This window comes from Brachionichthys hirsutus, chromosome 2 (assembly GCF_040956055.1).
Source record: "Brachionichthys hirsutus isolate HB-005 chromosome 2, CSIRO-AGI_Bhir_v1, whole genome shotgun sequence".
Taxonomy (NCBI): domain Eukaryota; kingdom Metazoa; phylum Chordata; class Actinopteri; order Lophiiformes; family Brachionichthyidae; genus Brachionichthys; species Brachionichthys hirsutus.
In genome coordinates this window covers 7,795,934-7,808,208 of record NC_090898.1, presented here as the reverse complement: position 1 = coordinate 7,808,208, position 12,275 = coordinate 7,795,934, and the positions used below count along the sequence as shown (strand labels likewise).

General features: G+C 47.5%; 2 protein-coding genes across 2 annotated transcripts in view; one reads left to right on the top strand and one right to left on the bottom strand.

Moving 5' to 3' along the window:
- The window catches only part of lrp1ab (low density lipoprotein receptor-related protein 1Ab), a 72,620-nt gene that overhangs the window by 17,386 nt on the left and 42,959 nt on the right, over nucleotides 1-12,275 (bottom strand). Inside the window, exons 25-44 of the mRNA XM_068746194.1 lie at nucleotides 11,252-11,456; nucleotides 10,913-11,077; nucleotides 10,470-10,714; nucleotides 9,781-9,912; nucleotides 8,900-9,127; nucleotides 8,575-8,749; nucleotides 8,308-8,402; nucleotides 8,029-8,178; nucleotides 7,787-7,927; nucleotides 7,209-7,337; nucleotides 7,003-7,134; nucleotides 6,733-6,867; nucleotides 6,523-6,652; nucleotides 6,291-6,417; nucleotides 5,951-6,102; nucleotides 5,744-5,868; nucleotides 5,144-5,518; nucleotides 896-1,085; nucleotides 501-705; nucleotides 230-422 (exon numbers count right to left, since the gene is read on the bottom strand). Coding sequence (XP_068602295.1) covers nucleotides 230-422; nucleotides 501-705; nucleotides 896-1,085; nucleotides 5,144-5,518; nucleotides 5,744-5,868; nucleotides 5,951-6,102; nucleotides 6,291-6,417; nucleotides 6,523-6,652; nucleotides 6,733-6,867; nucleotides 7,003-7,134; nucleotides 7,209-7,337; nucleotides 7,787-7,927; nucleotides 8,029-8,178; nucleotides 8,308-8,402; nucleotides 8,575-8,749; nucleotides 8,900-9,127; nucleotides 9,781-9,912; nucleotides 10,470-10,714; nucleotides 10,913-11,077; nucleotides 11,252-11,456 — 3,429 coding nt within the window. The remainder of the gene's footprint in view (nucleotides 1-229; nucleotides 423-500; nucleotides 706-895; nucleotides 1,086-5,143; nucleotides 5,519-5,743; nucleotides 5,869-5,950; nucleotides 6,103-6,290; nucleotides 6,418-6,522; nucleotides 6,653-6,732; nucleotides 6,868-7,002; nucleotides 7,135-7,208; nucleotides 7,338-7,786; nucleotides 7,928-8,028; nucleotides 8,179-8,307; nucleotides 8,403-8,574; nucleotides 8,750-8,899; nucleotides 9,128-9,780; nucleotides 9,913-10,469; nucleotides 10,715-10,912; nucleotides 11,078-11,251; nucleotides 11,457-12,275) is intronic.
- LOC137902140 (galanin receptor type 1) lies at nucleotides 3,119-4,147 on the top strand. The gene has a single exon (XM_068746205.1). It carries the CDS (start codon nucleotides 3,119-3,121, stop codon nucleotides 4,145-4,147), a length of 1,029 nt encoding a protein of 342 aa, XP_068602306.1.

The following is a 12,275-nucleotide window of genomic DNA, read 5'->3' as shown; positions in this document are numbered from 1 at the left end:
ACCAGATGAAGATAGAGGAAACATCAAGAGGCCACCAAAACGATTCGCCCGGCGCAGAATGTGGACATCCGTCTCACTTTTCACGGGACGTCATCCAGACTGAATGTTACTAAAACAATGCTACTAGCAAATCAGATGGCAGAAACGCTCATTTTGATTTATTTAATTAACAGGAGAAATCTATACATGCCTTGCAAAGTTCAACGTGACTTCATTGGATAATACTTACAGCTGTTGGTGTCATTAGCAACAGCGATGATGCCCATTGGCTGCTGAGGGATGTCAGCGCGCAGCACTTTCATGTCGCCACCTGTGTATTTGTCCGCTCTGAGGACGGCCCTCCTCACCCAGTCAGTCCAGAAGATGTAGTCTCCGTACACAGCCAGGCCAAACGGATGGACAGGTTCATTCTTCAACAAGACCTGCAGCAGAACATTTGGGCATAAATTTGCACGAGTCGACAGCTTCATGCAGTGATCGGGACAAATGAAAACGCTTACATAACGACTGCTCCCGTCATATTCGCAACGTTCAATCTTGTCCAGCGTGGCGTCAGAAAAGTAGAGCTTCTCAGCACGGTGATCGATAGCCAGGCCATTTGGGGTTTTGATGTCACTGCCGATGATCACGAGCACATTGGCTCCATTCAAAGAGGCTCTCATGATGCTGGGAGCTTGCTCATTCCAGTTGGTCCAGAACATGAGGCTGCAGTAGAAACAAAACACAAGTCGAGGCCGATGATGGGGGGGGGGATCTCCCAAAATGTCCTGGTATCAATGATGCAGTTAAAAGAACTCAAACAAATCTGCTGTTCCAGAGGGGGGGAGGGAAGAATAACATTGGAACTGGGCCTTGATTCTGTCCAGAACATCAAGTTTCAATATTAATGACTCACTCTTGACACTCATCCAACGCAAAGGCTCTGGGGTGGTCTTCTCCAGACATTGTGACCACAGTGTTGCGGTTATAGGCCAGCGAGCGGCTCTGGTCCACAGTGTGGCGAGTGATGGTGGAGGTTGTGTAGCTGGTCCAGTAGAGTGTATCCCAGCCACGGTGGTACGACAGGCCTTCAACTGACCCTACATCTGTGGGGCAGAGAAAAAGAAGTAAGCCCTCGAGAAATAGTTTAGAGCCATGACAATAGTTGAAAGAAATACATTTGTGTTGCCGTTGCCCGGCCAAAACTTCAAGGACAAAGCTAAAGAAGAGCCGCTATTAATTTCTCAATAAGAAAACATCGCCTCTCTGTGGTGTAAGGAGGAGATTTAATGGGGACCTTCAGTGAGAACTCGACAGATCGTTAATCACTGTAATAGTTTAACAAGTTGCTCCCACAGTTAACGCTGCGGCTTAATTAAAGAGCCAGTGGAAAATGCTTTTAAGGTCAGCCCTGTCCTCCCACATTAGTTCATGAACCGTGAAACCCTGCAAGGACGAAAGAAAAAGGTTGCAATGAAAAGCAGAAAAGGAATGGAAGTGGTGCCACTGAGAAATGAGTGTGAGCCAGGCCTGCTGTTCCTGGAGAGAATTTAGAGGGTGTCTCATCCCACCATTGAATGGCTGGCTGCCTGTGCATACAAATACAACTCCCTGCGGATGCTGTGATTCATGGTGAAATGTTGCACTGGGACAGAAAACTGCCATCGGAACAGCGCTGAGCCACAAGAGGGGCACAATTCAGAGATATCTGCCGTCTTCCTGCCCAACGAGCCACGACACACGGAGCATAGATCAGTGGTAATCTTTTTATCGGAGATGCCTACATCACACACACGCCTCACGGAAAAGGCACTGCACGGCAGCCGTATGGGTTCATCTGCTCATGGTGACTCTGGCAACCACATTTATGACTACTTACAACCAACAATAAAGAATGAAATACTCCACGCAAATGTTTGCTCTTGGCTAAAAGTCAATAACTGCCTTTTAATACATCTTTTAAATGAGCGACAACAGCGCCGTAATCATCCTTGATGCAGACAGTTTCGAGGCTGAGCATCACCTTAACCACCCTAAACGAAACCAAAAGACCAGTTTCCCCGCAGCGTCTCATTGCCTGTCGCTCATTCTCAACTTTCAGAACAAGCGAAAAAAAGGGGCACTTCAGGGATCGATTGCTTGGAATGAAGGAGGATCATGCACTGAACAGGGAGGAATAAATTAAGTTCAAGCCATATTACGTAATGAGACAGGACACAGCCCCCCCCCGTAATGAGTACAGCCCCGGGTTACTGTGCAAACAGTGGCGAGAATCTGTCAGGAAGCCCATTGCCACAAAGACTTCAGTCTTTCCAACGATCACAGGACTATTAATCGTAACGACACCTGAGAACGACTGAGTTTTTGTTTGTTGCTCTATTGATGAGTTGAACGTTAATGACCTTTTCTTCTTCAACGCCGGGGGAACTTTGGCCCCTGCAGTAACTCCTCCACCGGTGAAGTCTACTGGCTGCAAGTCTCTGAAGAGCCTCTAAGTGGATAAGCTGCCTCCTACCGCGATGACCACTTAGCATCGAGTAGCATTGACTGCTTTTAAAGTGGAATATTTGGCAACCATGACGATACATTTGTCGTCTGTTGCCTGGTTTCAACGAATCAATATGTCCCACAGTGCAACTGTTGAGCTGCGAGCCCTCCGGACTGGACAGAACCGCTCTTCCTTGGATCATGAAGGACTCTAGTGACGCAGCCAAGGAAAAGCCTGCGTTCAAGGACTACTAATCTTTAAGGTCATATTTGCACTTTGGAGTAAAACTGGAACTCAAAGTAGCATTGTGCAAAGCGTTTCAGTGACTTCAGTGACGACAGTCAGAGAGATGCGTTTCTGAAGGGACTCAGCGAGACGAGAATAAGATCATATGTGGCTCAAGAGCAAGCAGGTCTGAGCGCGTAACCATCTTTGGGCACTTTCTAACCGCTAAATATAAAACTGGAATGCGCTTCTGGTCTTTCCCTGCAACAGCACAAATCAGAGATGCCAATGAAGAAATGAACTGAACAGCGCACAGACTCACAACTATGGTGATACCTGTGTAAATACTGTACAATACAAGACAGAGCTGGAGAAGAAGATCCTTAACATGTCATTAATCTCATAACGGACTTGCATCTGGAACGCATGGAGTCTTTGACGCAGCAGATCAACAGCAGTAGTCTTGGCTACACGAATAGGGCTATGATGAAGACCTTGGTGCCCATTCTCGATGGGATAATTCTGGCGAGCGGCCTGGTGGGCCAAGCCCTGGTCATCATTATCCTTACATGCAGGAGAAGGAAAGAATGCCAACCCCCACATGGTACAGACACCCTGCTGCTGGCTCTGAGTGCTGCCGACCTGCTGCTGCTGCTCTGCCTACCCTTCCACACGTCTGCCATCACCCTGGGCTTCTGGCCTTTCGGCAGCTTCCTGTGCAAGGCCATCAGTTTCCTGGGTGTGGCCTGCTCAGCTGCCTCAGTTTATACATTGGCAGCTTTGGCGGTGACCCGCTACCTGACTGTCGTGCACCCCACCTGGGCGTACCGCTCAAGAATGCACCGACAAATAAAGCTGGCAGTCGCGCTGCTCTGGGTTGCCGCCGCTGGCTTGGCAGCGCCGCAGTTTGCCATCCGCACCGTTACCGCGTCCACAGCTGTGTACTGCTTCGCCTTCCTGTCTGACTTCAGTCAGCTGGTCTACAGCATCGGTCTCTTCCTGTTCGGCTTCGCTCTACCACTGGCCGTCATCGTTTTGATGTATGCCAAGATCTACCGCTTCCTCCGACACGCACGGCTGCTGGCGAACGCTCCCCAGCTGGAGCGCTACCAGAGGCAGGTCACTCACACCTCAGCTCTTCTCGTCCTGGTCTTCACACTCCTTTGGCTGCCCTCCTATGCACTCATGTTCTCCTTAATTGGAGGAACCATAACAGGCTCACCTGGATACAACACAATCGCCGTCCTGGCAAGATTGTTGGCATCCTCGGTGGCAGTGGTAAACCCTGTGCTGTACGGCCTAATGTCTCGGAAGTTTAGACGAGAATTACAAGAGCTGGGGAGAGAACGCTGGGCCGGCTGCAAACGCTGTCTGATTGGCTGCCCTTGTGTGACGAGCAGGGACGTAGTGCAGCCCTTTGAGCTGGACACAACCTCGGAAAGAGGCCAAAACTGACTCTTTAGCAAGAAGCCTCATTATTAAAGCAGAGCAAGTCTTAAAGAATATTAATACAAATATGTTTCTGGGCATACTTATATTTACAGAGCATGTCACTGTGTGGAAATATACGCAGTATTGTATATGCAATACTCCCTTTGCTCCTTATTACAAAAGTTTTTATTTCATTTTTATTCAATTTGTTTGGACTGAAGGATATTAAAAACGAAGCCTGTCCCAGGCGCAGACACACATCACGCTGCTGATACCCCCCAGTGTCCCGAGCTTCTCCTTTACTCAAATCAGCCTCACATCTCATTTGTTATATAATATAAGCGCAATATAAAAGGGAGCACGGCTTGCAAGCGCCATAGAACGATGAATCAATGAACCTTAGGAATGCAATAAAACCGTGAAGCAATATGGTCACATGTTTTTGTACTTTAAGATGATACTGTATATATCTTATTGAATGATCATTTGAAACTGATGTTCCTCGAATCTCAGATGTGTTAAATTCTAACTCCATGGAAATATATGTAATCATAAATTAAAAAAGGGCTTCCTAAGAACTGACCCCCCCCCCCCCCAAGCCTTTTAAATGTGATGCTGGAATAAGTTCAACAACATACTTCTGAATCATTTAAAAAGAGTGGGATTTAACACACACTCCAATGTTTAAACAAGCAAAAAAGCACAGTGTGTGTGTGTGTCTTCTTGAAGTGCCACGTTCAAGTGATGTCAATCTTCTGCTTGAGAAGCTGCAGCTTGAATTAGCACGGATCCTCCTGGCTGCTTTTGTTGTCAAAATGAGGTACGATGGCTGTTTACGGTGTCGTCGAGATCGGACAGCATTCAATTAATAATGGGGGGGGATGAAAGAAGAGGCAACACAGCTGAACGATGTGTAGAAGCTTAGTGGAAGGCAAAGGTCAGGGGAATCATTAGGAGACGTTTGTGGATTTCCTGAGGTGATGAAATAGAATGACATGCAATTGCCGACTCCATACTTACTGTCTACCACAATTTTGCGGTCTGTGCCATCGTCGTTGATCTGCTGGATGTTGCCAAAGTGGATGTCACTGAAGAAGATGCGGTTCGCGCCCCTGCCTCCGCCTCCGTGATAGTCAAAGCTGAGCGCGATGACGTTCTTCATGTGGTCAGGATCCTCAAACGGCTTTATCGGCGCATTGAGGTTCGTCTCGTCCGACAGGTGGATGCTCTTAAGTATGGTTCGCTCCGAGTACAGGAGGTAGCCGTCGTAGTCACGGCAACTGCGGTTATCCTCTGCAAGCATGCCGTGAGCACAGGCACAGGTACGCTCACTGTTGCCTCGGAAAAGACACAGCTGTTCACAGCCGCCGTTGTTGACTTTACAAACGTTGGTGCCTGCAGGAAAATGTGGCATTTCGGTGAGTTGCGTTGTTAAACGAATAATGAGCCTGGTTAAACGCAACATTTCATCCTTTCGTGAGGGGTATTGATTGAACTGGATGGTAAATATTATTATCCTTGTGTGTAAGGGCTTATTTATGTATATATGGCAGCCCATTATTCCTGAGGAAGTGTTTTTGCTTAAGTCTAGCCGTGTGTGTGTGTTGTGTGTCTTCCTACCTTGCTGCCTGGCCCTGTTGAAGACCTTGATGTCTTTCAGCTGCACACCAATTCCAGTCCTCAGCTGCACAGCATCGGTGGCATTGTCTTTGCTGCCCCTTTTGATGGAGCCATTGGCATGAGTTCTAAACAAGAGACAACAAAACCATTGGTGCAAAATCTCCTGCAAAGGATCAATAAAGAAGTTAATTGGCAACCGGGGCTGACCTGTCACTCCAATAGATGTATTCCTCAAACACAGACACGGCAAACATGTCCATGTTGTTGTTAGCGAGCACCAACTCCCTGTTCTCTCCGGTCTCCAGGTTGATCCGCTCGATCTTATCCGTCCTGGCGTCGCACCAATAGAGCAGGCTCTCCTGCAGGGACGAAGCAGAAATGAAATAATGTTAAATATGCATATTAACATTACAAAAATACACAGCATTTAATTAATAAACAACAAATATTGTAATCAGTAGAAATGGCACAAGAAAAACACATGATATCAATGATAAATACGTGTTCAAGGGCTCTTAAGCGCCGTGATGTCAGCTATGTTCCACACCTTGTAGTCAACGGAGATTCCATTGGGCCAGCTAATGCTTGAATTGACCAGGACCAACCTCTGGGTGCCGTCCAACCGCGAACGCTCAATACGAGGGTACTGACCCCACTCGGTCCAAAACAGATACCTTCACGGACGGACACACAGAAGGTGATCATAGGGTGCGTCGCGTGCAAATAGAGCAGCATGATTGAAAGAAACTACATTTGAAAGCATAATCAAACAGCCGTACCCTTTAACTGGGTGGACAGTGATGGCTCTCGGTTTGTCCAGGCCCTGGGAAATGACTACATAGCGGAAGGAGCCGTTCAGCCGGGCTACCTCGATCACGTCAAAGCCCTGGTCAGTCCAGTAAATATTTCCTACAGCAGACCAAAGGTTGCGATTCAGAAATGTGTTAGCTTTATGTAGCGTTAATGCAGAGCAGCTGGGATGATGAGACCTGCTATCCAGTCCACGGTGATGCCCTCCACCCTGCCAATGCCGTTGGTGACCACGTCCTCTCTCCACGTCTGGTCTCGCTTTGCTCTGCTGATGGTGCTCAGGCCCATGTCCACCCAGTAGATTGTGTCATTCTCTGAAAAAGAGGAGGCCCTTTCTGTTTCAGTCTATAAAGTCTCCCTTCGCTAACATTAGGAGCGCTTTCAATTGCCGTTAATGCAAGGCCGCTTAGATGCAGATGTCAATCAGGGTCACTCCTCATGTCACTCACCAGCATGGAAGTCGATTCCAACAGCCAGAGAAGTACCAGACACGGGCACCAAGGCGTCAGATTTGTCTGCCGGGTCGAGTGGGATTCCTCTGATTCCCTCGTGGACAGAGTAAAGCAGAAAGGAGCCCATACCTGCTCAGAAACAAGACAGTGAGATTTCTTTTGTCCCACAGTTCGTGTGACTTGTAGCTGTGAAGACGTCTTACCCTCGCAGGACTGCTGTCCTGATTTCAGGCTGTATCCAGCAGTGCACATGCAGGCCCTGGTTGTTGGAGATGTGGGCAGACACAGCTGGGAGCAGTCGCCATTGTTGTTGCTACAGAGATTGGTGCCAGCTAAGGGACAAAGAGAGGATCACTGGAGTCAATCAATGATTAAATGGACACTTGGACTTAACGCCTCTAAATGATGCAGAATTACTTTTCAACCCAGCGATGGCAAAGAGTGAAAGCAATTTGGTTCCCCTGAACAGAGGCGGAGGATTAAGACACCCTCCATCAGCAACATACAAGGCAGTATTGACCTCTGTCTCCGAAATCCACAACCCCCAGCCACATCTGGATGCATCCCAACAAAACAGCTCACCTGTGTGTGTGTGTGTGTGTGTGTGTGTGTGTGGAGGGGGGGGATTTGACTCCAGGGGATTTGTTAGTCAGGTTTCATGATTGCCGGGGAGCATTAACATTCTCCTGGGGAGTCTGATTGCCTTGGTCGTTTGCTCATCGTGATTTAACCATGACCTGGATGACTGAGAACCTACACAGACACCGAAAGCAGTTCTTACCTTTCTGCACATCCTCATCATAGATCCTCATGTGCATCATCAGCGAGGTGTTGTTTCGGAGAACCTTCCAGTTTCCTCCATCCTTCTTATCGCACGTTCCTATCTGATCGGTTGCCTGGTCTGCCCACCACAGCTTGTCTCCTGAAATGATGTTCAGTCATGTGCATTCTCTTTATAATGCTTAGAATATAAACTGTAATGTAAACATTTTAATATGTTATAATAATCCTTTTAAATCTTACCCATAATAGCCAAAGCTGTAGCCTTGGTAAGTTTGCCTTTAGCAGCTTCTAGGATCTCCAGTTTGGTTCCATCCAGCTGACAGCGGTTAATGGTGCCGTTCCCTGAGCTGATCCAGTACAGCTGCTGTTCTTCATAGTCAATAGAGAGGCCTGAGCGGGACAAATAACGGAGGCTTAGCAAATACAACTATCTTATGTTAATACACTTCATGTGTACTTTGTCCATGTAGGTAAATAGAGACAGAGGATTGTTTTGGGGGGAGAGCCATTTTTGCTCACCTACTGGTCCCTTCTGATTGGTGAAAATTGTGGTGAAGTTGCTTCCATCCATGTTAGCCATGCTGATGTTGTCACCATCAGTCCAGTACAGTTTTCTGAGGAGAGATATTCATGTTAAATACAGAAAAAAAGAGGCTGACATCTCTCAGGTCAGATTTCTTAGTAGGGATTTGGTCAGAGTGAAATTAAAAATGAGAAGAAAAAAAAAAAACAGCATCAGAGACAGAAATAAGATCAGGAACTTCACACAGGCCTAACTGGACTCACCCCAGCAGAGGATGTAGCACTAGACAGTGGGGCTTGTCTAAGCCCTGGCTGACAGCATTTTTGAACGATCCATCCAGTCGGGCCACATTGATCTGCCTCTTGTTGGCATCGTAACTGGTCCAGAAAAGGTTTCTGGACACCCAGTCTATTGCAAGCCCATGAGCATTAGGGAGGTCTAAGAAATGATAAAAACAAAACAGTAACATGTACGCTTTAAATGACATTCTCAGACAGTTAAAGAACATTTGAATTACAATCAACATTACAACAATACAAAGAATTGAAAGAATGAGGATGTGAAAAATATCCCTGTAATCATCCTCACCAGCTGAAACAACCGTCTCCACCCCGGTGCCATTAATGAAAGCCCTCTTGATCGTCTGTGTTCGGACGTCCGACCAGTAGATGCGATGCTCCACAGCATCGTAGTCCACCGCCGTCACGTTGTCTATGTCCGGCACAGTGAAGGAGATGATGTAGTTGTAGTAGGGGTTGTCGATGTCTACACCCCGGATCTCAATCTGACGCGCATATAGGAGAAATTTGCGGGACTCTGTGGAAAAAAGACGATGAGACAAATACAGAAAGATTTGAAATCAAGTTTTACGGTTTTTGACACGTGATTTTTTTTTTGGGAAGGGTTGATGCCAGCTACAAATGAAGTATAGGAAGAAGAGATAGAGAGAACAGATCAAGAACAGACAATGCACCACCCTCAACACCCCCTAATGTAATCATTAAAATCTACACTGCAGAGAGGATAGAATGCTTAATAGTCACACAGATAAATCCCCACGGCTACCACTGACAGCTATCACAAAGATCACTCATGAAAGCGCAGGGCAAGAAGTGAAGCGCTCCGCGCATCACCTGCGGCTGCCAGTTACAGTTAATGGAATGGAAATGAGAGTGACGAAGGCTGTGTGATGTGGCGCAAGCAGAGGAGAGCTAATCAGATCTTCTGTCATAAGAGATGACACTGATGTAAAGTTTGGGGGGGGCTGAGTGCAGAATAAACAAAGGGATGACAGCTGAGGAAAAAAAAAAGAAAAAAAAGACTCCCGCAAATATCAAATATAGCTCGTTACTTGTTCCAAGATGACAAACGATGTGAAAGCAGCCAAACGTCCAAGTATCTTTTAAGGTCATAGACGTCTGCAGATGCACTTCACTGTCCGTCTGTCAATCATCAGCATCTGGACTCACCTTCGCAGGTGCGTCCGTCAGGCTGCAGCTTCATGAGGTGTGGGCAGGCACAGGAGAAGGTCTGGTTGAAGTTGATGAGACAGAGATGGGAGCAGGGCTTTCTCCCATTACTGGCGGCACACGGGTTGGGAGCTGGAAGGAGGGGGGGGGGGACCAGTCAGGAATAATAGTGACAGAAGTCAGGCAGAGACTTATCTCAATTAATCCATCAATCAACGGACCCTCAAGAACAGCGTCTACCGGACCCTTGTTGCTCATCACTGTCATGCGTGTTGGATGCAAGTGTCAATCACCAATTCTGTGACCTCGTTCTTTTCCAGCCTTCAATAACTGGACGCAGCATCCCTCTGCAGCCCATACACCCTCCAGATCAACACAAGCCCGGGGCTACTAAGCATCAAGATGACGGTTCAGTGTGAGATCAACCCGTGACATTTAAGTCACAAAAGGAGGGTTTTATTTCCCACCCAGCCGATGGGAAATGTCAAACACTGAGGTGACTTTTTCAATCAACTGCGGAGCCAGCAGGAGGCGTCCAATATTGCTGCTGGTGCAAGGAGACAGCATGTCTCACAGTTCCAAAAGGTCAGATGCCTTTGAGGACTGGGGATTGTGAAACAACGTGGTCTGCAATGAGCCGTGAGGTGGCAGGGCAGGGGTGTGGCATGTGTATCTGGTGGCAAACCTACCCTGGGGTTGTCTGGATGGATGATAGACCTGCAAGTCAAAGGGCTGTGTGTTGGTGCGCTGGACTACAGTGACATTGTGTCCTGTCCATTTGTTGGCTTTGGCTAGAGTGTTAGTCCTCCAGTCTGTCCAGTAGACCTCGCCTCCATACATGGTGACAGCAAAGGGGTGGGACAAATACTCATGACCCCGCAACACCTCAATCAGCCCAGAACCGTCGTACATAGCGGAGTATATAGCATCTGACCTGGGGAGGCATTAAAGCAAAGATTAACGTCTTAAACGCACCTGAACTTTAATTTAAAATGACAGTAATGGTAATAATGGCAAGCCAAGAGAGAGAAAAAAAAAAAGACTGAGCAAAATTGTGACGCAATGACTGAGTGGGTGGAAGCAGGGCAAAGAGAACCATCTGTGTACTCTAGAGACTATTGCCAAATGCTACCTGGCATCAATCCAAACAATGCGTCTTTCCATGTAGTCCACAGTGAGTCCGTTGGGCCAGCCACCACTGCCCGTTTCCCGGTGAATGGTCCGTCTGCCCTCACCGCTCATCGATGCTGCCTCAATCCTGGGAAGACTGGCATCCCAGTCTGTCCAAAATAGAATGCTGCCAACAGAAAAGGAATCAACATAAAGAGGGATCTTCAGGAAAGCATGCCAGCACTCCATTTAGTACAGAAGACGGGTCAGGCCCAAAGATAGAAGGTGTCGGAAATTCAAACAGCTCCAAGTTTTCTAAAGAGCGGATTAAAGCTTTGGACCGTGTCGATCTGTTGCTTACCCATCGCGAGGATCTAAAGCGATTGCCCTTGGGTGCTCCACCTCCCCAGCCAGCAGGGTGGTCCTCATGGTCCCATCCAGTTTGGCCACCTCTATCTGATCCAGGTTGCTCTCCACCCAGTAGATGTTTCCTGCGATCCAGTCCACCGCCAGGCCCTCTGGAGTAGCCAATCCATACTGGATCACCACTTCAAAACTGGTCAATGCTGAAGGGACACCGAGAAAGATTGTGAATAGTACACTGAAGAGAAAGGATGATATCTTGTAGAATGTTAATGTCTGAATGAATCTAGGAGAAGAACATCAGCCATAACTGAGCTAGTTTAGTGCAACAGATCACTTTCACCAATGAGAAAACAAATGTGAAAGTTAAAGAAATGAACTGAAAATCTCTCTGGCATGCTTTCTCTCTTCACATGCTCTCATGCTGTGCTCGTCAGTGGAGGCTGAAACAACAGAATCGTCCCAAGCCCAAGTCTGACAAAACAGACATCCGACACCTCGTCTTCCAAATCATTGCACCGCTTCCTGGAGAAGAAATAAGCCCTTTTTCCGACTAAGTGCAGACCAAAATGTGTGATCTCTGGCCAAGGATGATAAGACAACGTCTTCCGGTAGCACTTGGATGGAGGGTGACAGGCCTTTTGAACAGCATGCTTAAAAGAATGCCAGAGTCACGACTGCTTTTCCGAGCACAAGTGAGGGAAATATGCCAACAGCTCCATTAGAGCAGCATTAATAAAAACCAGCAACAGTCCAACTAAGAATTGGTCTGGGAACCTAACTACAGCCTTTTTCCCTCCTATGCTGCGTCAATGCTGTGGCTGCAGTCACGCAAACCAAGCAGCAAGACAAATGGGAAGAGACAAAGCCTTCCGCGCGCGCCCCAAGTGCTTTGCTGGGAACACAACCTTGATTGGCAAGGAGTATTTGGAACAGGAAAGGCCGACCATGACCTGGGAGATTTAGTCAGGGTCACATACTTCTGACCACAAATGCGCCTTAAGAACATCTGGTTCAGAGAA

Coding starts and splice junctions, on each gene's coding strand:
- LOC137902140 (XM_068746205.1), top strand. CDS start 3,119: ATGGAGTCTTTGACGCAGCAGATCAACAGCAGTAGTCTTGGCTACACG.